General features: G+C 39.7%; 1 protein-coding gene across 2 annotated transcripts in view; it reads left to right on the forward strand.

Moving 5' to 3' along the window:
* LOC107188304 (dual specificity tyrosine-phosphorylation-regulated kinase 4) overlaps positions 1-25,890 on the forward strand; it is a 91,126-nt gene that overhangs the window by 13,023 nt on the left and 52,213 nt on the right. The window contains exon 1 of one of the 2 annotated variants that reach the window (XM_015576578.1): positions 20,265-20,933. The exons of the other annotated variant lie outside the window; for it this stretch is intronic. Within the exon in view, the coding sequence (XP_015432064.1) occupies positions 20,844-20,933 (90 nt within the window). The 5' untranslated portion in view covers positions 20,265-20,843. Of the gene's footprint in view, positions 1-20,264; positions 20,934-25,890 lie in introns of those variants that run through there. 2 annotated transcript variants of the gene reach the window in all.

Genomic DNA, 25,890 nt, shown 5'->3' on the forward strand with positions numbered 1-25,890 from the left:
TCATATTTTCTTTTTTTTCATAAAGGACTCGATATTCAAATGTCGGATATTGATTTAGCACTCGGTGGGAAATCAAATGACCCAGAATTAATTAATGGCGGAATAGTCATGACACACTTTACTTTATGAATTTCAATTTATACTTTGATAAATGTGTTCAGGTGTGTACTGCAACGCGAACATTTATTCAAATACATTCAAAGTGATCATTTGATACCGTTTCTTAGGTTACCTTATTGTAGTTCATCGTTACATTTACGATTAACATTAAACAATAACAAATGTTCATACGCCAATGATCGTAACTACTGAATTACTGAAATTTATGCCAAATTATCATTCAATTTAACATTTATTTCAGTATTTGAAATAAATTTACTAAGTGGTAGGAGGCCCTTTCCCTGCGTTACTTTTTCCCCTAGTGGAAGCCGAGTTTGCTCGTTGGTGTACATCCTACAGACTCGTCTCGATTATTGTCTGACTTACTCTACACGATTATTGCCCAGGCATTATCCCCACCACTGGGAGGGGGGGCGTGGAACCTGTCAAACGCATACTTTGTTGCCCCCCCCCCACTTTTGTTACCGATGCTCGGGCTTCGGGCAAAAAAACGAATTTACGAGGATCTGAACCATTTCTCCCTACAAGATTATTGTCCCGGCGCGGACCCGAGTTCGGGACGATAATCGAGAGGAGTCTGTATTTAGTTTCCGGTGAATCAGCTTAAGCAGGGTTAAGAAACAGGTAAAAGGTGGCCGAGGGTATCGATGAATCACGGGATTCTCTGGTGTGTGCGGGGTAGACGAGGCCACGGGAATCGTTGTGCACATTACGATACAATGACACGTGGCGTGGGCAGCGGAGATTCGCGAGTCTAAAGCTGCGTCTACACTACACATCAAAACAGTGTTACACAACAAATTGTTGTTACAACTTTGTTATACCAAATGTTTTTATAACTTTTTACAAGACTATACCTTTCAGACAAGTCTGTAACAAATTTGTATAACATTTCGCGTCTCATTATTAATAATGGCGGTCACACTAGATGGATAACATATAGCTTGCCATATAACACGAAAAATTTTATGTAACATCACCCCTAGTAGCACAAAAATATTGGGAAAATATTTTTTTAGCCACACTTTTTCATATGAAACAAATATTGAATCCAAATATTGTATACATACACAGGAAATATAAAATACATGTTTCCAATATTAAATACATATTTATTTTATATTGGGAAAAAATATTTTGTTTCCAATATTAAATACATATTTATTTTATATGGGGAAAAAAATATTTTTTTCGTAATATCAAATAAACATTGTATGTATACTTAAATATTAAAATATATTGAATCTCTTTTTAATATTGGATGAATATGTATTCAATATTTTGTGCTACTAGGGACGTTATGTAACATTTCTCTTTCTGTTGTTCTAACAAGGTTTATAACTTTGCTGTATAATATGTTGTTGTGTTCTATAGTATAGACGCAGCTTAATACACGTGGGCGGCGTGCGTGGATGCGGCATTAATCGCTCGTAAACGAGAATTCCGCGGGATTAGACGTGAACCCCGAAGGTGTATCCTGCGTGCATGAATATTACGGCATATCCATTCCTAATCCCCTCGCCGCATCTCCCTGATTATCGTGCATTTCATTTTTTATCGTTTTATCGGCCCTCGGATCCGTATGTTCGGTTCAGCCTAGATGATTAGTGCGGAATTTTCATGAGAACAGGCAGTTTTACATGAAACGATTTTTTTGCTTTTTATACTCGTTTTGGTGTCCTCCTTCTTCGGAATACAATATAAACATTCGACAGTTTATCGTGGCCTTTAAAAAAAACTTCGGTTTATTAAGTTATAAGTGGAACGGGTCTTACGCCATCGTTTCACGTGGTTGTTTGTCATTTTATTTTTGTATTATAAGAAAAGTGAGATAATTGAGGATAATTGAGGTTCGTGTAATAATCGTCGTAAAGGTTTCTCGTGAAGTGCCCATATTTAGGCCCACACCTGCAGTGTTCACCTACTTGATTGAATAAGTGCAGGATATTTGTCTGAAATTGTGGCCTTTAACAAGGCTAATTGTGTTCTAGCAAGAGACGAACATAGAATAGAATTAAAGCATTAAACTGTCATTTCAGTTTTGCATTGAAACTGAATAATAAATATAGAATACAAATAGAAATACAAATATTCGTTAATAAAGAGTGGACTTACATTTGAACAATCGAATAACCTCCGAATTCTTTGGAGAACAGAGGGAATCACAAGTCTCTCAACTACCTTAGAATTTCTGAAGAAACAGAAAGCTTACATCCTTTCCAGTCTTATCTAAAGCCTTTAGGAAACAGCCTGAACTGACATTCCGACAGGAACATCCCAGAGATCTGTGTGTAGACAAACTGGAGATCGGTCTTCGCCATCACGTGTGTCGATCGCGATAAGAGACCGTTTACAAAGGGGCATCCTTGGTGGTCTAAAAGGGGATCCATACTCGAGTACGAAGCTTGTACGAAACTACTAAGACTTTCCAATATACAGGGTGTCCCAACATACCTTCGATTCCCGGAAATGAGAGGTTCCTGGGATGATTTGAAACAACGTTTTCCTTAGCAAAAATGTTATCCGAGGCTCTGTTACGGAAATATTAACGAAAAACCTCGACCAATCAGAGCGCGTGTCTGCCGCCCGCCTCCGGCGGTTGCATTGGCCTTAGAAACTCGCGCTCTGATTGGTCGGGGTTTTTCGTTAATATCTCGTTAACAGAGCCTCGGATAAAATTTTTGCTAAGGAATAACTTATTTCAAATCATCCCAGGAACTCCTCACTTCCAGGAGTCGGAACTATTTTGGGACACCCTGTACATCTTCGAAATAATTGTAAAGAAGTATTATCGATTAAAAAAGTTTCTTACACAAAACAAATATGGATGAAATCAGAAGATAGAATTCTTTAAAGGTCGACATTTTTCAAGCAACCTTTACCTTCCAAAAGCTGACCGTTTCGTTCGATTCTTCGCTGAGAATCACTGCATGACTCTCTCGAGTGGGCGCTAAACATGTTTACCGACAAGAGATGCACCGATGCGAGGGCATTCGCGCGGATAATACAAAGTCTATAAGTGTCTGTTTCGCGCCGAGCGCACTACGGACAGGATAACCAGCCTCTCGTTTCTCGCTGAGGACCGCGAAGTCGTTTGCATACACGGTCCCGTTGAAACGCGACCACGATGTAATCGACTCCGCGATTGCCCTTATCTCGCGAGCACATAACTGGGATTAACGTTTACTGAGAATGCGTTTTCGTTTATCGCGTAATCCTGAGACGGCCACAATTATTTCGTGGTTTTCGTCATTCTTTTTCTTCTGGAGAAACGAAAAATCGACGGGGTCCCCTCGTATACAAAAAATAACTGGAATGAAAAGGTGACTCCAATACCAAAGAAAAAAAAATAGGTTCCTTACCACCAGAATCCAATACCAATCCCGTAACAAAATCTTGTATGGATCCATAATAGTGAAATAGAGGAATGGAATATGGAACTCGACCAGGGGATCGAAGATTCAGAACATTATTCGAGATTACTCCAAAAGATACCCATTCTCAAGATGAACTGGCAAGACAGGATAAGTTGGCGAAGACTCAGAACTGGACACTCGAGAGTTACTACCTGTTGTATGAGTGGAGGAAGTTCAAAACACAAAGACAAGAATACAAATTGCACCCGAACACAGCCTTGGTCTGCCAGGACTGCGTTAAAGATAACCTCGACTATCTGAAAGAAAGCCAAATATACCACAAAACGACAAGATGTAGAGAGCAACCGAGTCACCCTTGTCGCTAATGATTAGACTGCGGATGTTTATGCAAATATAAAATTTTATGGAACAATCTCTGGAACCTGGAAGTAAAGAAAAAATTCTTAACATCCATGACCCTGCTGTCGATGCGACCTTAAACCCCGAACCAAAAAATCAATCAATACAGTGACAAGCACTCTCCTACCGAGGTACTTCGAATGTATCCTCTGGGCAAGTTGCACATTGATTTTCGTGTCTTTATAATACGAAATCTAAAGAAAATTTCAGGAAATGAAAACTTCATTTACTCCCATTGCCTTAGAATAGTTCATCCCCTATCTACGTTACCTCTGGTTCACACACCGACGAACCCTGGTCGGTAAAGTAGCGAGCCTTGTTACCGATCGTTCCCACGCGGTTCGTCCAAAGTGTGCACTACTTGATCCCCCGAGGAACGTTGTTTCCATCGAAACACAGGCCTGTGTGTGTGTGTGTGTCGCCGCGGGGCACACGCGATCGTGAACTTTGACCGTCCCTCACGGCCGTTAAACCGCGTTCAGTAACCGTCGTATTACAGCACACGCGGTCGGTCGACCGTTTTTACCGCGTGCCAGGCGGGCTCGCGTTAATGTTCCTCGATCAGTGTGCGCGCGTGCGCGTACACGTATCCCCCCCCCCAACCGTGTGTGTATTGTGTCGCTCGTGTCGGTCATTCATAAAGGGGAAGTTCGTGAAGTATCGGTGTGCTCCTCTCACCTGGTAGCCATGACAACGGGTATATTCATTCATGCCTGTCGTCCATGTCGTATTACGCACGCCAGAAGTGATCACCTCGGTGGCCAATGAGTCACGTCGACGGTCTGTGTGTAACTAACCGTTCCCGCACCGAAGGCGATCGCTGTATCAACAGACAGGCTTGGACACCTCGCGTTAACGATGACACGCGGGAAACGTATCGCGGCGGTTGCGTAAAGGCAGGTCTTGGAAAGGAAAGCTGCGGGATCTTGGGATCGGGGTTCGTTTAGCTTAGACCAGACGCAACCTTTTGGATAACCACTAAATTCGCAATTTAAAATTTCGCGGACCACTGGCATAATATTTAAAGGTACGAATTAATACGAGCATTGAGTATGATATACATATATATTTATTTGTATAGTAAAAATTAGTGCGACATTCTTTGCGGACCATTAATACATTGAGTACGGCACCCTTTTTCGGAATTATAACATTGATTTATTTCGCTAACCAATTGTTATGAAATACGCAGGATTTCGTTGCCCTAGTAATGTAATAAGAAAATCTATTTTTAATTCCTTGAGTTGTCGATTAAATCGAAAAAACATTAAAATGAGATATCTCTTAAGCCACAAAGTTCGGCTTGCTATATATGAGATATCTTGTGACCCGTACGCAAAATATTAAAATTACGTTATGGACCACCGGATGCTGATCTCTGACGTAGACGACGTGCGATTTGTCGTACTAACAAGGGAAGGCACGGAAGTGACCCTCTCCGATTTTGATGAAACTTCGTATGTCTGTTGAGCAGTCAAAAATAAGGGATACGTATTTTTTTTTTATCGGCTGAGACGCAACTTTAAAGGGTGAAACCATCCCTCGAAGTATCGATCCGAAATTTTGTTGTTAGAAACAAATTATATTTTGAACAATGTGTTAGCACCATATTACTCTACATAAAAAACCGCAAACTTCGTCCATTAGAAATTTTCATGTATCTCCTCTGGTTTTCGAGATAGTACTTTTGAGTCGAAACATCGAGGGGTGGTTTTACCCCTTAAAGTCGCGTCTCAGCCGATAAAAAGAATACGTATTCCTTATTTTTCGCAATCATCGAGGAATCACTGCAATATTCATCGTATCTTCAGAATCATGTTTGAATAAACGAAAAACTAAACGTAAACATATGTGCCAGTATCCCTCAAGAGATTAACGATTGGATTTTTGTAAATCTGTAATGAGATCTACGTCGTACTCAAAAGAACGAAGTATATATAATATTTATTGTATGAATCCAACAGTTTCGTCGGGATAGAACCTTCAATTACAGTCATCAAAGGGGCTAACTGTCTCCACCTCGAAACGTGCTCCCTGTTGAACCGTCCCACAAATTCGGTTGTCGAAGCCTTCTTAATGGACACAGACCGTACCGCACGTGACTCACTTCCGTTGCAGCCTGGCCGGCTAATGCACAATTGCGGGCCTAATCGCGTGTAGTCGTTTCTTACTAATCAGTACACGTGATCTACATGCTCAACCCTCCCCCCTCCCCTGGACATACTTCGATGACGTTCGAAACGGCTACCTCTCTTTTCGGACGCTTATCTCTCGTGTCCGCTGGCACGAGCGAACGACGCTGCTTATCCGTCGCCGACGATAATTACCAGACGAAGTAGGTACTCTTTCGCTTCTGGAAACTTCGTGTCGTCGAGATTACATCACGGTTTCAAACACTGTTTAAGACTATGTTTATCGGTCTCTGTTATCCGTCCATGTTCGGTCCAAGAATTCTTAGGTGTACAGGTTTTCGAAAGTGCAGTTGGATATTTGTTCTTCTTCGTCTTGTACCCATCTGTCGTGACAATCTCTTGAAATGATTGATTTTCATCAATTAGAAATTGAAGCCTGTTAAAAAATATCCTTACGTCTCAGAAAGTACAGTAAAGCTCGGATATATGTCTTCTATGACTTTGGTCTACAGATTCAACAGATTATATCGCGAAAGTGAATGGCTTCTGTGGATTTACATGATTTTCCAAGAAATCATCCATTTGCGATTAATTACAATGTCCTTATGCCTCGGAAAGTACAGTAAAGCCCGGATATCTGTTCCTCGACTCTGTTCCACAAATTCGAAAGATTCTATCACATTCACGAACCTTGTCAGGAATAAATATACATTACCATTCATCGTTAGTCCATTAAACTATCCCTGAACGTACTTTCCAGAAGTACAGTAATGCCCGGATACATGTTCCTCGTCCCTTGATCCTCACGAACAGATAATCATGAAATAAGAAAACAAGCAACCCGGTTAGAAAAATCGATCCAATTTACTTGAACCTTGAAACCCCTATGATTTCACAATCCACTATACAGTGGATAAATGAAATACGCGTTAAGAAAAAAAATGTCCCAACTGCACGTTTCGCCCTGAACGGGTCATCCTATCTTTTCATTGGTACACTTCCACTGCATTCAACCCATCGAAGAACGTGTGTTCCACGGGATAATTAGGACACGGAGGTACCTGACGGATATCGCAAATCCAGCGTCACCTTGATAGCTCCATTAAATCTGTGTCACTGGATAGCCGAGTCGAAAACGAAAGGCATCCACGAGCAACCGCGAAGGCGGCGTTTCGTTTCTGTATCCAGTGAATCCTGAGGTATGGGGGAAGGTCTCGAGTTGGCCGACAGAGACAATTATCCGCGCGATATTACGTGCGTACAGGCGTGCGTAATTGTGGGAGCCGATACATGGCATACCCGTTGACTTTGCAATATCCTGTTTTCTTCGTGCCTTTTTCCACGGCTGGTATTCACTCCTGGCCACGGCGTGCTTTGCCACGTTAAAGAATCTAATCCCGAGATCTGGCCGGCTCGATGAAAACTAGGTCAACAGGCATTGATACGCCTTTGTCAGAAAATTTGTAATATCCTGTTCGCATCGTTATTTCAGTTACGCCGTGTTTGCGTAACGGACCCGATCAATCTGAATAGGAATCGTAGAATAGTGATCGTGTTTGCTTCGGAGAAAAATGGGACCTTTGGAGATCCAGGTTCTTGAGGAATGTCGGATTGGATACAACATTACGTTGGTGATTCAATATTCATACGTCCACTTAGCGTTTCTTGTAAAATCAGGGCTATTTTCGAGAAACGGTGGACTTGACGTTAAGTTATGAATCACTTTTTGTACATCCGCTTGGCACACTGCGTGGTAGGTGCGTTATATTATAAATTACCATTTTTCAGGGAAAATTGTGACACCTTTAGACATTTTGTTTTTTAGAAGTACTAGATTTTATATCAATTTACTATTCGCTGTCCGTATATCTATTTACACTATTTTTTGGGGGGAAATTGGGACTTGTGGAGATCCTGTTTTTATGATATTTTGGATCTGGTAGTAAGTTACGATGTGCCTTCCGTAGGTACGTCTAGTTTTTCCAAGGGAAATTTGGACCCTTAGGGACTCTGTTCTTAAAAAATATTGAATTCAAGATTAAAATGCGATTCGTTACCCATAGGTTTGCTTAGACCTCCGCATGGTGCCATTTTTCAAGAAAAATTTTTAGAAAACCGTTAGCCACCCCGTTCTTGACCTAAATTCACTTAATTGGACTTAAGATTAAGTTGTGATTCACTTAACATATATCTGTTTAGCGATTCAGGTGGTACCATTTGTTCAGGAAAAAATGGCACCCTCGGAGACTTTATTCCTGAGAAACGTTGCATTTCACATTATGTCAAATGACCATTATACGCGCAGGCAGATATAGCATCGAAGCTGATATTCTCTGAACTACAAAGTTACCATTTAAACCGGAACAAAAATACCACGTTCTTTTCTGCAATTGTTAGCCGCAGGTTTCACGCTTCCACGACGAACCAATGAGTTTTCCCCGCGTCGCTCTATTTCGCGCGGCGCTCGAGGGTCTTTCATTTGCCACGGCTCGTTTCTGCCCCTTTTACGCTCGGCCATTTCTGCGACTCGAAAGAAAATTCTCTTACGTGGTGTAGGTACTGTGTACCTATTTCGTAACCGTCCCTCCGAGAGCAGAAACCCCGACGGGAATACGGGCGTAAGAAGAAAAAATAGACCAGGATATCCCCGAGGGGTTTACGGTGCCCTTATCATTGAACTCTCGAATTTATCTTCTGTTTAGAAAAACAAATGGTCCCCGGGAAACGGAGGCTCCGGACACGTCCATTCTCTGTTCTACGTTTTTTTTTCTGTTCGTTTTTGTTTTAAAAGGAACGTACAGAGATAAATTTAAGATCGCGTGTGTTCGTATTGCCAAACCGTGGCGCAGCGATAAAACATTATGTTCGCTCGGGAATTCCGACAGTTTTCCGACCGTGTTTCAACGACAAAATGGAGAACGTTTACGTGAAGTGAAGTGGACTGTCGGAAATATGAGATACGGCCACGCAAAGTGTGAGTAATGGTCGAATAAACAGATCTTAGCCTCCCCAGTAACATGTGTATATAGACACGGAGAACAAAAGATTGAAATTTCTTCAAATTTTGTTTCTAGGAAGAATGAAATTGAGTAAAAATCTGTTTTTCTTGCTGAAGGTTTTGCTCGATTAAAAATAGCGTGCAAACGTTATTTTTTAGTTTGTCGTGTTGTGCAATATTACACCCTTGGAATGAGTAAACATAAATGCTTCTGACAGATCTGTACGATCTGAATATGAATCTGCAAACCATTTTTTCAGTATGTTCTGTTTTTGAAAAAATCTTAAAAAATATTGCACATCTTCAACTTTGGAGGTGTGTTGTTCCTATACAGTAATAGTGTTTTTTTTTAGTTTTCCAATCCATTTGTTTTTAAATTATTTAAATATATTTAGATATCTATAATATAATAACAATTTGTATAATTTTGTTCAGTAGAGTCGTAGAGAATTATTTCGTATCAAAAGCAACTGAATAATTACTGTAAAAGAACAACACACCTCTACAGTTGAAAATTTGCAATTACTTTATAATGAATTTTTTCCAAAACTGGACGTACTGGGAAAAAACAGTTTACAGATTCATATTCAGCCGATACAAATCTATCAGAAACGCTTCTTAACTGTAGTGAAAGGGAAAAAAATTAACACTTGTTGAACAGTGTAATTTCTCTCTTTACTTTGAGACAAATCATATGTAAAAATATCAATTATTATTTCAATTGACTGCGATTTAATTTTTCCCAGGCGATACTAGATACCATTTCCCTATTTCTGTTATTCAGGATCCTTTCTGGGTCCACGAAATTTCGTAGCCACATCGGTCTAATAAAGTAAAACGTTCGAAATAAAATATCCAACCCCGTAGAACTTATCCACGTAGGTATTCACATGGATGCAAGTGCACAAATTACGTTTTAATGGTCTATTAGTGTGCTTGCGAAGGATACACGACACGTTTATGGGTTTCTCGTATACGCCATGAAATCGTAAGGTTCGTTAGTGTCTTGGAAGAAACGGTAAAATTGGACCTGTCGGTAAATACGGCGATTCACGCGATCGAGGAGATCGTCTCGATGTCCACGATCTATATATTTCAAATTCTGTTGCATCCACGTACGGGAAGAAACGTAATATTAATAAATTCCAATGGAAATGGAATTCTTAAGCTCGCGCGTGGCATTAGTTACAGTCGATGGATGCTATAATATTCGTCTCGCCGTGATAGGATTACAGGAGGAGGAAATAATTGGAGTATGGTACTTCGAAACTCTCGGAATGATATGATAAAATTTTCTTAATGGTAGACCATGTCGTATTTGTAACAATTTGTAATGTATAAGTGACGATCAGTGTATGTAACGGCGAACCTGACTGACGGAATGTTCTTGATAAATAAAGGATGTAATCGCCATGCTTTTATAATCTGTCTTGTCTGTCAGGTTTATCTACAGTGTAACACTGATACGGGGGAGAAATGGTAAACCAGTTTTTCGACACTTGGTTGTCATTTTGTAATTTATATTGAATTATTAAATCGTCACGTGGTCGAGGCATGTGCTTCCTGTGGAGCGAAATGCTGTAAATTTCACGATTTTTTTGTTCATCTAACGGGTTTATTAAACGATTTAATGTAAAATGGGAGAAAAACGGTGAACCAATTTCTGATAGTTATCGGTTTTGTAATGTATATTGAATTATTAAATGCAAAATATACACGTCACTTGCTTGAGAGGATATTGTAAATAAATCGCTGCGTACGTTTAATGGTCCTCCGTGGGGAACAAGAGAATTAACGTTGCGATTAGACTGCGGCATATTTATGCAATTTCTAGGAAATTCAAGCGTCGAAAATTCAGAAGAGCAAAAAGTTGAACGCTTTAACGACCAGTGTTACGTTTTTAAGTTAACTAATCGTGAGAAATAATTGTATATATCAGTCCCATAATTTTAAAATAACAATTTACGAGTCTGCACGTTAAAGGATTACTAAATTCCAATGTAGTTTCTATTCGATGTAAAACCTGACAGAATCCTTAATAAAATACAGAACTTTCTGTTTGATTTCAGTTTCTTTAATATATAAATAATCTGTATTTGCATAAATATCTACAGTCCTGTTACGATATTATAATACAGGGTAAAAAATGGTAAATCAATTTCCGGCAGTTACTTTTGTTTCGTCATTTATATTGTATCAGTGAGTATCAGACGCACGTCGATCTGTTAGATATTGTTGTTCGTATGTACTGGGTATCAAAATTCAATTATACCGAAGTGCCTCGAGGCTGCTTCGAATTGTTCCCTTCCTCCATTCGAAACTAGCGGCCGTTGTGGCCACGGTAGTAGCACTACACGAGACGGTAATGATGAAATTTCAGCCATTACCATTTTACGGGAATTCGCGGAAGCATAAAGTGTGCCAAGCATCTCGCGCGGTAGCGTAGTACCTGTCTCTCTTTCTCGTGGAATCGCAGTTTTCTGTGAGTCAGACAAATTTCGCGTTACCTACGAGCGGGAAAAGTAATCTCGCGGCTGGCGTTTCGCTACCTGAATTTTTTTTTTTGTTGTTTCTTTTCACTCGACTCTAATCCGAATGCATATTCGATGGGGAACTTTGTATGGATTCATTTTGAAATGAAAAAGTCGAGTTCAGACGACTTAATATTGCATATAGCCTGTCTATACGAAGTTTCCAATCGATGTCAGGAGGCGTGTCATTTTTACGAGCGATCATTGAGAAAATTTAATCGTGAGATTAGTCGATCGTAACGTGGTACTTGTTTATAGTTTAAATAGAAACGGAAATACAAAAATTAGTTCGGGGGAAATAGACACCGTGCAGACTATTTGAAGCTCTAAAGACTGAATATACAAGGTGGGTCGATAAGAATTAATTTCTGAAATAAATCGTTATCTAGTGATTGTATTAGAAAACTTTTTAATGAGTTATGTAGCATTTTAAGGTATATATTGGATAATGCTTGATTTCTATATATCTTTTTTTTAGATACCAAGGTGACCTTGCGTTTTTTCAAGGTCAATACATCTTTTTTTAACACCGTGTAAGTTTTGTATATAACACTTTTTTATATTATTACAAATAACGGCAATATTCAAAGTGGACATAGTTATTGCCCGACTCTATATATTATTCGTTTTCTTCAAGTCGACGTAAAATACTGTATCGCTGGTATTAACATTTCAGATTTAGAATAAATGTAACAATTGTCGTAAAAATAGAATTCCTATTGTATCTGGGAAAATATTAACGATAAAGTAATTCTTGAGAGTGAAGTCGTAAAAGACGATCGTATGGCAAGGGGTTAACAGATTGCGGATTTTTATGCAAATGTAGGAACTTCTTTATTTTCTCAAATATCATATTGGGTTCCGAATAAACTAGAAAACTTATTGGATCTGATGCAAATTTTGTCCTTTACTGTATTTGAATGTAGGCTGTAAATGCATAAAATTCTCAGTCTAGTAATTAATAATAACTGGTTGACAGTGAAATACTCGAACGGTAATTGATCCTATAAAATTATCAACTGGTGTGTTGGATCCATTAACGCGCGCGTGGCGGTTCCAGGAGGGGACCAATAATAACCGCGAGTATGTGACTCGTGTCGGCTGCACCATTTCTAACGCGATGCACTCTGCGCAACGAGGCAATACATTAAGATTCGATGCGCACGAAAGTGTAAATAAATCACGGGAGAAAGCTAGATGCGGTCCCGTCGTCTACTTTTAACAAATCTGAAGTCAGGGTGAATTATTCAGTGTCTGAACTTCTCTTTGTATCGTTTCTCTCGGTGTTTCTACGAGTGAGCAATGATATGGCTTACCACTTAAACGTCCTTAGAATCAGAAGCCATCATCACTGTGATAAATGAGTAATTTCATGGTGTAATAAAAAAGAAAACAATTTCTTCCCATTCTTGTTACAAAAGTTTTAAGGGGAGTGGGGCTGTGTAGGACACATAGAACGCTGAAAGAAAGCTGCTTTTGCAAATTTATTACAAAGAATATTATTGGATAAATCATTACGAAACTATCAGCACTTTATATTTATTGTTTGTAGTTACAAGGGACATTTTTTGTATTAAAAATGTCGGCTATAAATGTCGCTATTGAAGGAAGTTGTTTGCAGCCTTGCCACTGGGGTTGTAATTTGGCGAGAACGATTTTTAAAAAAATCTACTCAACCAATCCACCCGTCCCGGTGTACACAACTACATTGTGACAAAATTAACCTATATTGTTTAATTAAAAGATTAATTTGAACAGCTTCATTTTGCATAAATGAATAAAAAAATTACCATAAAAAATACGCTATCACTGTGACAAACAAGTAATTTCATAGTTAAAAAAGAAGAACAATTTTTCATCATTCCCAATAAATAAATTCCAAGCGGACAAGAATTGTCCGTTCTTCGGGAGATTAATGAAGACAACGTTAAAGACAATCCCAAGAAAGTTCCAAAATCGCGGCCAAAAGATTACGTGTTCGTAGAATCATGTTCGTTGTCGGTTTAATTGTTTTGTCCCCAAGGAAGTGACACGTATCTGTCGTTTATCTTCGCCCGGGTGTCCGATAAAAACACAGAGTATTTCCATGAAAGTTTTCGAAAGATCTCTTTATCTTAATTGCGGGAAGGTGTGTTAAAACACGGAAGTAGGGGGCCAGTTTTATTACGCTCAACGTCATCGCAACGGCGGAGAAAGGTTTACATTGCGAGACGAACAATTATGTATTATTGCACCGGTCTTACGAGGTGTTCCAGCGAACACGAGCGTAAGTCGCGATGCTCTCCTTTCTTTTTTCGCCGGCGAGAAATCTGGGTGAATCACGCTTGTTTCGCCGAAGCTACGTTCGATTTTTTCGCGTGGATCGATGAACAGTGGCAAAAGGTTTTTACTATATTATTTAAATTATTTCTTGTTGATTTGATTTTTTCAGGCGAGACAGACGTTGGTTACTTACGAAGGAACCTCTTGAATTAGTTACCATTGATGTTATAGTAACAAAGATACTTTGGTACATTGTAAATTCCGATTTTTTTTTAAACCCCACATAATAGTAGTAAACACTCAGCAGGGTAGAACTTTTGTAACATCAATATGGCAAAACAAAATACAAAGAGAAAAACACGTGTGTCTGAATTCGTTTGTCCAGTACTACATCTATACGTGGTTTGTCTATCTTATCTTCTTTCGGAAAAAAAAGGTGCCCATTTAGAGGCTGGCGAACGTGGTAATTTAATTAGTCAACGCAAACCTGTACCGTACCCGTACACTCATGCAGATTTCCGATAGTGAGTCATTTAACGGTCAGTCACGTTGTATCTACTCGCGTCCGCGCAGGTGAAATCACTCGCCTTTCAACGGATAAGTGTTGCGTTTCTCGGATTCTTTGTGAATTCTTCCGGCTCGTTATTCGATCCTCGGATTGATGCTGATTATCGTGAGTCAAGATTATAAAACTCCGATCTTCGATGATCTAGTCGTCGATTTGCCTCGCTTTAGAAATTTGAAAAAAAATGGAAATTTGTACTTTTATTAGGACATTTATGTATTGATTCACGAAAAAAATTAGTAGAATATAAAAACTTATGCATCTCTAGATTTACAACTTTAGGTTGATATGTTTTTTTATATAATCAGTAACTTAGAGGATAATCGAATGAACTCGATTTTGTGTGCTTTTAAGTAATCATTTAAATGTTTAAGGGCCCAGGGGCTCCTTATCCGATCGAGCTCAAACTTCACACAGATTATCTTTTTATTGATTGGGGGGGAGGGGTGCCACGAAAAAAATCTTAAAAATAATTTTTATGAACAATAAATACAGTTTATTAATATGTATGCAGGTAATATATATGTACGTACTTTAGCAGTTAATTAAATTATTATTAAATTACATTCTGGCCTTTTGTTATAAAATTTAAAAGATCATGGGTGGCCCTAATTTTTTCGCGAGAGACTATAAGAACCACCCTAGTGTACAGTACATACACATACGTGATAGTCACTCCGTTTTTCTTTTTTCTGTCGTCGTGACGGGTGCGTTTCTCACGGTGCATCGGACCAATGGTGCGCCTCCTCTAAAACGCAGCTCGCCCACCTTGTCATTATGATTGGAAACCCTTTCGTGGAATCAGGTCAGACAGCTGTCTCGTCGGAAGCGTGCGCGCGCGCACACCTCTACCTCTTCCTCCTCGTCTCGTAAGTCGCGGGTCTCTTTCAATTCTCTATTTTTCTTTCTCCCAGCTGGCAACACAAAGGGACCAGACGGAATCACTCGTGTACAGATCGCGCACGCCCACGCGTGTACATATACGCATTGGCGTAGCCAAGGGGTGGGGAGCACTTGCCACCCCCTGGACGGAAAAAAGTGTCTTTTGCCCAACCCACAAGAAAAAAATTGCATTTTGCTCCCCCCCTGTCTAAAATGTTATGACAATACATTTTCACAAAAATTCTTTTACGATAGTTTTCGTAAAAATCGGTGAAAATTACCAACTTTGAGGGTCTGTGTTTTTTAAACAATTTCGAAAGCACCTCCCTATTTTCACATAAAGTACAACACATTTCAATTTTAGCAAAATCCTAGACATCATATTGGTTCACTTTCAGACATCTAATGAAAAAACTATTTTTTTTAATAATTTAAAAATGACAATTTAATGTTATTTTTTAAGTAATATGTACAAAAGTGATCCAATTGAAGTGAAATGACTAGTATTCTGTACCGCGGGAAGTAATAGAATTACAAAGCATTCGAAATTTTCAGTGATCTGGACATAGCGTGTCTGTCACGAACCGTCGCCATTACGTGCCAAGGTATAGATAATAATGTATCGGACATTAGTTGTGAAAATTCAACGGTCCCCACCAGGTAGTTCCTTCTGGTGACCAGGTGGCGATTTTTGCACAGACCTGAAAGAATAATCCCGGTGAAACGTGCGTCATCGTACCCGGCGAAATTTGTGTCAGCTCGAACGTGAAACTGATAGAACGTTTGCTGCTTTGGACTCATTGTACTGAAAACAGTAAATTTTTCTGTACGTTTCTTAGACTTGAAGTCGAATGTGTACTCATATTTGACACATGACGAGACGAATTTCTTAACTAGAAAGCAAGACAATTAATTTACATATATTAAATTGGCTTCATGGTTGACTGCTTAACGCATGTACGTGGATCGAAGCGATAATTTATGGACATTTAAGAAAGTTTATTTTTACTTTCATTGGAAACGAGAGAGCATTGATCCGTAACCATTGTAACAGGTTCAGTATCCTATGACTCACGTGTAGATCATGTGTGTTTTGCCCCGGAAATTCATGGTCCACCTGTGGTCAATCCAGTTTCGATTCGGAATTCGATGATATATTTATACCTGTGGATCGTATCGAACTCAGAAAATTCTTAATATTCAGAACCAATCTGAGGATTAATAAATCTATTTGGTTTTTCCTTTGGGCGAGAGGAAACGTGAAATAATACTTCTAGATAGAAAATCTCTTTTTTACTTGACGTTTCTCATATATTAGGTGTACCAAAAAGTAATCCATTATATTTTGTTAAATTCAGTACTTATTTCTGACGAAATCAGAACTGAGTGCTGTTTCAGTAATATTTGTCGACGCCATTTTGAACGAATAAAGTGGTTAAAAGATGTTTTAAAATTTTGAACTGTGTTAAAAAGACATAGTGCATTATTTATCGGGATATTTGATACTTTCCAATTTGGTAAACAATAAAGTATACTCTTTACTAGATAAAAATTCAACAAAAGCGTTTGACACATTTCTGATCAGATTCTGCCGGATAGTAACCAGATATTTGAGCAATTACATAATCAACGATGATATCTTCGAACGGATATTGAACGATTCTAATTGAAATAAATGATACGCGTATGATAAACGATGTATTACCATCGTTATCTGTTCACATTGATTGCAGTAACCAATTCCGAGTGTCTCTTGAAACGTACTTTCTGCAAACATTAGCGACATTATAATTCAAGCGGTGTCACGGTTATTAAACGATATCATTTCTGGACTTTAATGATCGTAAATTGATGAGCATTTAATGATGCACGACATCGACAGTCGTTTTAATTTAATAAGAGTACACGACGATCTGAAATATTAACGAGATCTATATCGGTCGACCAGTTGGCGCGAGTTCTACGTAGTTCTGCCGCTTGAAACTTCGAATGGATGCATTTATAAGTACCTTCCAGCGTGTTTACTTAATGAACTTTCAAATTTGGTGGGTGATTAAAATTATATTTATTTTCGAAACTTTCCAACATGAAGGATAGGTATGCATATACAAATATATGATATTATAATCTCCTATAACGATGATAAAAATATTATAACAATACAATTCCTCAAATTTTTTTTAAAGCTGCCAATTTTTTTTAAGAAGCCTACTGCCAAGGAGATGCCCCGAACTGTAACGCTGACTTTTTAATGAGGTTCAGCACGTAGACCTTGGAATTCTGAAACGAATGAAATGTATGTCAGTCGCATATGATCATAAGTTTATAAAATATTTAAAGTTAAGTGTCGAGGAGCCTTCGAACACTCATCGATCATTTATTGTACGCTACAATCGTTCTCCAGGGTGACAAACAACGATGACTACGTGTCAATCGGTGTCCAAACGAGACAAGTCCACCGTGAAAAACCCAAAGGGTGGGGGAACGAAGGAAAATTTGTCACCTGTCGCGTAACTATCTACCCCTGCGGGGCTGGCAGCGCGCGATCGTGTTGTCTGCGGTTTTGCTCTCTTGGTGCGGTCGTTGGATAACGTCCAGCTCGGATCACCTTCGATACGAATGTTGTGGCATAACTTTGACACATTGATCTTAAGCCGATAAAACGCGGCAAAAGAGCGTAACGTGCGGTCACAACTCGCAATGAGAGGTGGAGGGAATATATGTACATGTATGTACTTACACGAAAGGCCCGTGGCTTGCAATCAGAGTTCCTCTGCGTTCTTCCTGTTTCATGGGCTAGGCGACGCTCGACGCGTATCATTCGTTATCGCGGCTGTGTGCGTAATTCCGCGGAAACGCAGTTGATCATGACTTTGGACTCTTCCGTTTCTGGAGAATAGAGACAAAAAAATGTACAGCAAAAGAAAAGTTGTCCTTTGATGTGTTTCGTTTCCCCTCTTATCGGAACTTCGCGCGATTGTTGCAGCGTCAGTGGGAACTTGCGATGTTGTGCGTATTATAATTATGCAATACACTCGGTCTACTTAATGCGTTTCACTTGTCTTTATGTCAATGAATTTTTTGTGCATACATCTTACTTCATTCAGTGACTTACAGTGATGCTTATGACAGCTTTAAATTTAATGTTAAAGAACGTTTCAGACAAATTGGGTCAGTTAGTTGTTCAAACCTAACTTTTTTAGGCTTTCGAAAAATACGAGATATAAAGGATCTTCAGATTTATTACTATTTTGAATATTTCTAGTCAATCAGTTTTCTATTTTAGTATGTGCCCAATAAGATACTTAAGAGGGAAATATAAATTACTTAAGAAAATGTTATTTTGCATAAAAATCCGCAGTCTAGTAATTACTAATCATCGATTCTCTGAATATATAAAATAATAGAATACTTTTTTAATTCTTCAATGCTTCTAAGCAGGTATGTAGTAGAATTTGGATAGATACCTTGCCTTTGTTACTAACCGAAATGAGTAAGCCTCGTTGGGATTCCACAGAAATTGTTTTCGGTTGTAAACTTTCGCAAATCATCTTCAGCCGGGCTTAAGATAAAGCTCATTCTGAAAAAAAAAAAAATAAAATTATTACCGGCTTCTTATGAATGAACGGATGAGTCACGCGTTCGCGCGAATCGAAATTACGTTCGATTCCACGCGAAATCCGAGGTAGTATCGTACACGAGCAATCTCACGTAACGTCATCGATTGGTTCTGCATCGTTTAACGAAAGCACTGCTACTCAAAACATTTTTTTCTTCTTCGTCGCGGTGCGAACCAAGGGGAAATAGATCCGATCAGATCCGGAACTTCCTTCATATCATGTAATCAGAAACGGTAGATGACAGTGAAAGTGCCATTATTTACTTATGCTGAATCTTACGTAACATCTGGCGCACGCACTGAGTGCAGGTACATAACGGCCGCAAATGAATCGAATTTATCCACTTTCTTGCATATGATTTATAATATTGGAGACAACAATTTTTTTTGGTTATATTTTCCATTGGATGAAATGATCAATATTACTGTATTTAATTATTGATTTTTATGAAATATATCAGTAAAGTAAAAAAAAAGAAGGGAATGTGATGTGTCATAGAATCGAAACGTTTTTTTACATCTGAAGGCGTCGTCATAAAAAGATCGTAATTACCATCACTCGAGGTCCTAGAAGATGATTCATGTCACGTATTATCTATTACTGTCTGAGGTATCCTCCTTCGACGAAATCAGTCCCCACCAATTTTCTTCTCTGCTGTATACGATATTCTGTTCGCACCGTATAATCAGACTGTGTTTGGTGCAATAAAAGTAAGAAAACAAAAGAAGATATATTTTCTGTAATGAGCATTGTCTAACTATAAACGCATATTTGCTTTGATCGGTGGATAAACGTGAAAAACTTTCGAAAATTTTAAAATTTAGAAATTGACTAATTTCTTCACTTCCATATCGTAATAAAAGGTACCAAATATTTGAGAAAATATATTCACATAACATTTTAATCGTCGTTGTAAGAGTGTATTGACAAGTCATTTTGACTTGCTCGGTAGTTCTAATGTTAAAAATGTTGAAACCCAGGGGATAACAAAATAACCAAACACGTAGAATACAATTCCTCTATCCTACATTTTAAACCGTACTTACGAATACTTATTCTCGATCCTCGCGTCGTTACGAACGTAAAAACCTCTGGTCAGTGTCCCCGCAGCAACAAAGTAGCAAGCCCCGCGTGCATCGGCACCGAATGCACCGATGCACGTACACACGTCGTACATTCGACCGTGAGTCTGTGTATTCCCGCGACGCACACGCGTGGTGCGTTGTTTGGGTCGACGATTGGCTCAGTGGCTCGCTGGTGGGGATAAGGAAACGGCCGGGCGGTGGGGAGAGATGTGCCTACAATTCCACTCGGTTTCGCCCCGCGCGTTGTGAGTGAGTGAGTGAAAACCAGTCAGTCAGTCAGTCAGCGAGCCAGCCGGGCAGGAGTATGTACGGTGCGGGAGCTCTGTGGCGGGCACCTTTAAACGAAACCAACGGACGATCGACGCGCGATTATGGACCGAAGGAACGGATCGCGTCCGTGTCGTTAGCTCCTGAGAGAAAATTCTAAACGGTGTGTTCGTCGTGAGTCGCGGTTTACGATTCGATCGGGGAGATTCAGTAACGGTCCACTGCCAAGTTGTACACTGCCAATAAAAAACCCCCGTGGATTCGAAATACATACAGTCGGATCCACACTGACCCTTTGTGTTCGTACCATTTATGAATATATTTCGGTTGTTACTTACCACACGATCTCTCCCGCGTTTTTTCTAACCGTGTATCCGAGCAAGCCGTCCAGCGATCGGTGACGCCGATACACTACGGGTTTCTGTGTTCTCTCTTTCTCTGTTTATGGCCACTACCGGTGTCTCTCGCGTTTTAAACCTCCGCCGTAAGACGATACGATAGATCATAAGTCCCGTCGTGGACACCAATGGACGTTTCCCACGGTAGTGTGACGTGCCACCAGTTTTGTTACACGTGACAAAAGTGACGGAGAAAACGGTTCCAAGATGCCCAGCCAAACCACCACAATCCTCCTCAAGTGTTCCATGGTGGATGTACCCGCGTTGAATCACGTGAAACTCAAATCTCTGTATGGCGTAAGTAAACCACTGCTGAACAGTATATGCATACCTACATAGTGTATCTTAACCTCTTAATTATGAAGAACGTCTGTATAGAGTCGGACGGTTCTTGTACAGTGTTACATTGGATCGGGGGGAAAAAGTTAGGTTAAAGTGATTTTTCTCAGAAAAGAAATGTAAAACCTTCATATTTCTCATTGTATTTTACATGAAACTGTTAGCCAGTAGACTGTTCGGATTCTTCTGATGACAGTGTTTGTTCAGGGACGATGACATTCGGATTGTTTTTAATTACACAACATTGGTGTAGTCTCGTCGGACATCGATTTTTTTGTCGAGTTCAACGTGTATTTTCAAACAAACTGTTCAAGACACATTCTGTTGATTCTATTATATTACTTAAAATATGTATTTATACTCTTAGTTATTTCGTTATTTTCATTTTTCTATGTATTCCAAGGACTCGTTAGTCGCATTAAAAACTGTTCAGGGAATATCGTTTTTGGGCTTGTTTTCATCATACAAGTGTCGTTAACCTATTGTAATAATAAAGCTTTCGGAAAGACACAATCGAAGGGTACAAAGTAAACGATAAAAAAATCGTAGTTTTATACGCTCTGTTTATAAGTTTTTCTAGAGACCTTCCGTGGTTAAAAGGTTAAGTAAGTGTCGTCGTGCAATACCCGTGCGTTTGATAAGGACCAGCCTTCGAGAGCGAACATAACGGTACAGGGGCATGCGGTGTGTCGTGTTTGTTGGGTGACCCGAGACCGATGATATACGGCCTTCGAACTTCGATTCAAAAGACTCTTCTACCCGGTATATATGTATATCGAACGTTTTTCACAGTCTTTTGTTTCGGCCACGGGCAGGCACCTTTTGTCCGCCCCGAGAAGTTTAATGGACCCTTTCGAATCTCCGAAGCATCTTCCCTCCCGATTTCTCGGTACAATAGGAGGAGGGAGTGGTCTTTTGTTGTGATCTCAATTATATCACGTTCTTCGCGTATTTATTACACACTGTTTATTACTTTTTATATATGTATATTATCTTCCGTGTGAAAACGTTCATAGGATAGAATTTAATAGATTTAATGGAAAATTATCCACTACAGTGAATCCACAATTCGAGAATAGAATTTCGTAGATGTCGACTGTATTTTAATTCTTGCGTTCGATTTACTTGCAACAGATTATCCAAATTTCCACTTCAAATAAGTTCCAAGTGATTATTAAAGTAAATTTATAGATATCTTACTCTTTTCACTATTGCATAATAGGAAAACCTCTACCTCAGTTTTCCCACTGGATTCACTCTTCGGGTATACATTTCAATTCAAGCAAGAATATAAAAACATCGTTTCATTTTATAGTTTTATCTCGTTACCATGGTAATTTGCAAAATGTTTACTTAAAAACTATTTCCCAAATCCTTCGGAACCTTTCGCACCGGAACGACCAGTTCTCCCCTAATGCTGCGTACGTTGACCACTGGCGCATGTCGCTGGTCGAGTGGAACGAACCAACGGCCGTTGGGAACAAAAAAAAAAAAAAGGAGAAAAATAAAGAAAAAAATCCCGCGTGCACGGCCGACGTAGCCGCGAGGGCTCGTGACAGGGTGAATAAAGGGGAAGGTCTGGCCACGGTGTCTGGAGATGTTTGTGCCTCATTAACGTTAACCTCATTCGACGTGAATGCAGATGCATACATGAAGCGGGAGGCGTCTGTCCAGGAGTCTCACGCTCGTCTACTCATAATATGTACACGCGTGCGCGCACGTGTAACCGAACAGTTGTATGCGTAAACGGGGTGATACAAGCAAAGGCGTGTTTTGTGTGTGACGAATATGGTCGCGATGATGCGCACAGTGCGTTATTGTAATATTTTTAGAAGCTTGCTGTCAATGGTGAACTATTAGGTTGCCGTAAAGAGTCTCTTAACCATTTCTGGGATGTATTAAATAGCAATTTAAATTTGGAAAAAAAGATTCGTAGTTTATATTACACTGTGTTTGTCAACTGGGATTTAGGTGACTTTATCTTTTAATTTTTCGAAAAACCAAGGACAGAATTTAGGCAAGAACCTAATATTATAGGACGTGATTCACGAAGGAATTGTTCGTGAATCTTCCAGTTTTGATATCGTTTTTTCTGCTGTATAGATGAATAAAATTGTTCTAAAATTGGCACAGAACAGGTTAGACGCGAGCAAACGGTCGGTCCCGTTCACGTGTGTGCAACGAAAGCGCAGGCTGATCGCACTGGCGCACATACGGTACTTTGTATTGACAGACGGACAATGGGCCTCCCGTTTACGGCGCAAAACCGCGCTGCTGTACGAAGAAAAGTGTCAACTGCGTTGTTTACCATTGCCTCCGATAAAGTATACTGTAACAGAGCAAGCAGGCAAGGCAGGGGGGTGAGAGAGACGAAGGAAGAAGCGTTCGTTCCGAACACAATCCTCGAGGTTGTTATCGTTCTCGGTGGTCGTAATTATTGAGAATTTTCACCATCGCTGTTCTTTGCAAACTAACCTGTCGATAGTCGTTGCGTGATCAATGTGACTTGCGGTTTTATTTCTGTATTTAATATTCAGGGAGACAAACAGTGTGACAGACGAAGAAAATATGTGTCTTTTGAGGATGGATTGTGGCACAAACAGAATAAGCACCGAACATAATATTTGTTTTTAATAGAATAAAATATATCGCTAATGAATCAACAAAATTGCAGCACACTCCCGTGAATATTTGTCTGGTAAAATCTGCCAGTGTAGAAAATGTTTCAAATGTGTTTCGGGAGAAATGCGTTCAGAATTACTATTTGAAAGTTCATTATATATAACATACATTTTAACCATCGACGTTAAATGTTATCGGTATCCACACGCGATCCCATCGACATCTGGTGTCCCCTGGACAAAGCAGATTGTCGCCGTTCCCGATTCGCGTAAAAATATCAAAGAAAAAGTGCTGTATTCCTCCAGGTATATACAACGTGGTCGTTCAATTTACATATGTAATAATCAACGGACACACGTCGTCCCACAGAAAGGCGAGTCTACGATTCAATCCACGGCGTAAAAATAAGGTTCGTCCTTATCTACGCGGCGACAACAATAACTTTCATTATCGGATATCAGTCGGACGAATCGGTGTCCACTGCGTGTAACGTTCCCCGAGCAACGTGACTCTCTGTGTATTTCTTTTCCTCTGGCGCGAGTAGACACCGCGTTTTCTGGTGCATCCACGGTCTAAATATAACACGGGGACGAACCAGAGAGCGCGCCGTGAGCGGTTCTAATTCACTGTCACTGCTGCGGGTGAGAGGAGGGTCCACCGAGGGTGCGTATGGGAATAGACGAACCGTGCGCGCGCAGGCCCTAACCGCGTTTGAAAGTGACGAAAAATTCAACGGCCTCGCGAGGAGGAGGACACACGTGCGTGCGTATACGAAACACGTGTATGCACGTGCATGGACCACATGCGTGTTCCCCTCTGAGAGTTTCGTCTACTCTCGACTCTGGAGACCGTTATTTCACGTCATCCAGATAAATAGATCGAGCCGCGAAGGAAAGCGCCCGATAACTCGTCGATATCGCCGGGAGACATTACGGTCGTAATTGCGCGTATTGCACGCGATAAGATCCACGGGGGGAAAAAGTCGCTGAACCGGGTACGTATACACCTAAAAGGACACGGGAATCAATTTATGTACTCTTTTTTTTTTTTTCCTTCTGGGTCATTCTTATCGGAACCTGTTCCGTCACGATGTGCAGACGGTGAGTTCCGTAAACGATAACGATATTGTCCATTTGCCGGACAGAGGATACTGGCTTTATTGCCCGATAACTTTTCTCCTTGAATCGTTCCATTCTTTCAGTCGTTGTTGTTGTATAATGTGCATTAGACTTTTACAATAAAAATTGTTGATATCATGGCTTACGGTGTCTTTTTTAACGTGGGTATTGTTGTCGATGGTAATAGCAATAAACTTCATTTGTGTCGTTAGGGTAGGTGGTATAGGTAGTGCAAGTTGGAGGAGCACAATATGAGATTATCGATCTATTATATCTAGAGGATGGTTTCGTTTAAGTCTTCTGTTAGGTGTATGTGGTTTTTAAAATGGATTTGAGTGGTTAAGGGAGCATCTGTCTAGTGTATAATTGAGTGATCAAATATGATGTCTTGTATTGTTCTAGGATCTCCGTCAGAGTGAGTGTGTCCATATTGGGTCATTCCACACGAAATCGGATACTTTTCAGAGTAACATTTTGGATTTTGTTGACATTTGGATATGTTGTAATTTTTAGTGATATATGAACGTATCTCGGAGGATTTTGAGTTATGATTTATTAAAATACGTTGATACTATATTTCAAACAGCTGTGAAATTAATAATTAAAAAATTTTTCAAAAGTCCTTCAAGATACTTTTATATCTCACTAAAGACCAGAACACATCCAAGTGCCAATAAAGTCCGAAATATTACTCCAAAAAGTGTCCAATTTCGCGTAGAACGACCTTATTTCGTATGTACCATTCAGACTTCGTTATCTGTCCAAGTATGAGATTTTGTATTCAGGCTATTTATCACGGATGTTGTGAAGAATATCATGCTACCGAACATTATTTTTCGCCCAGGCTCCGAAAACGTTACAGAACCTCAGACTCGCTTCCAGCCCACCGTGCGGATCGAATTTCTCCGAGCCAGTCTTCTAGGCAGTCGTAAAACGAAAACCGTAACGGGATCCGCCAGGTAGTTCGTGTACGTAAACGAAAACAATTTAACGGCATAGTAACTGTTTTTTGTCTGAGCACCCGAGGCAAAACAGTACTAGACAGTCGTCAGCCCGACGAACATCAGGATCATCCGTTTTCTGTCAATTTTTGAAAAAGTGGCGTAAGAGAAGGGCCTACTACCACTTGATAAATTGATTTCATGTACTAAAATAAATGATAAATCGAATGTTAA

This window comes from Dufourea novaeangliae, unplaced genomic scaffold, assembly GCF_001272555.1.
Source record: "Dufourea novaeangliae isolate 0120121106 unplaced genomic scaffold, ASM127255v1 scaffold118, whole genome shotgun sequence".
NCBI classification, from domain to species: domain Eukaryota; kingdom Metazoa; phylum Arthropoda; class Insecta; order Hymenoptera; family Halictidae; genus Dufourea; species Dufourea novaeangliae.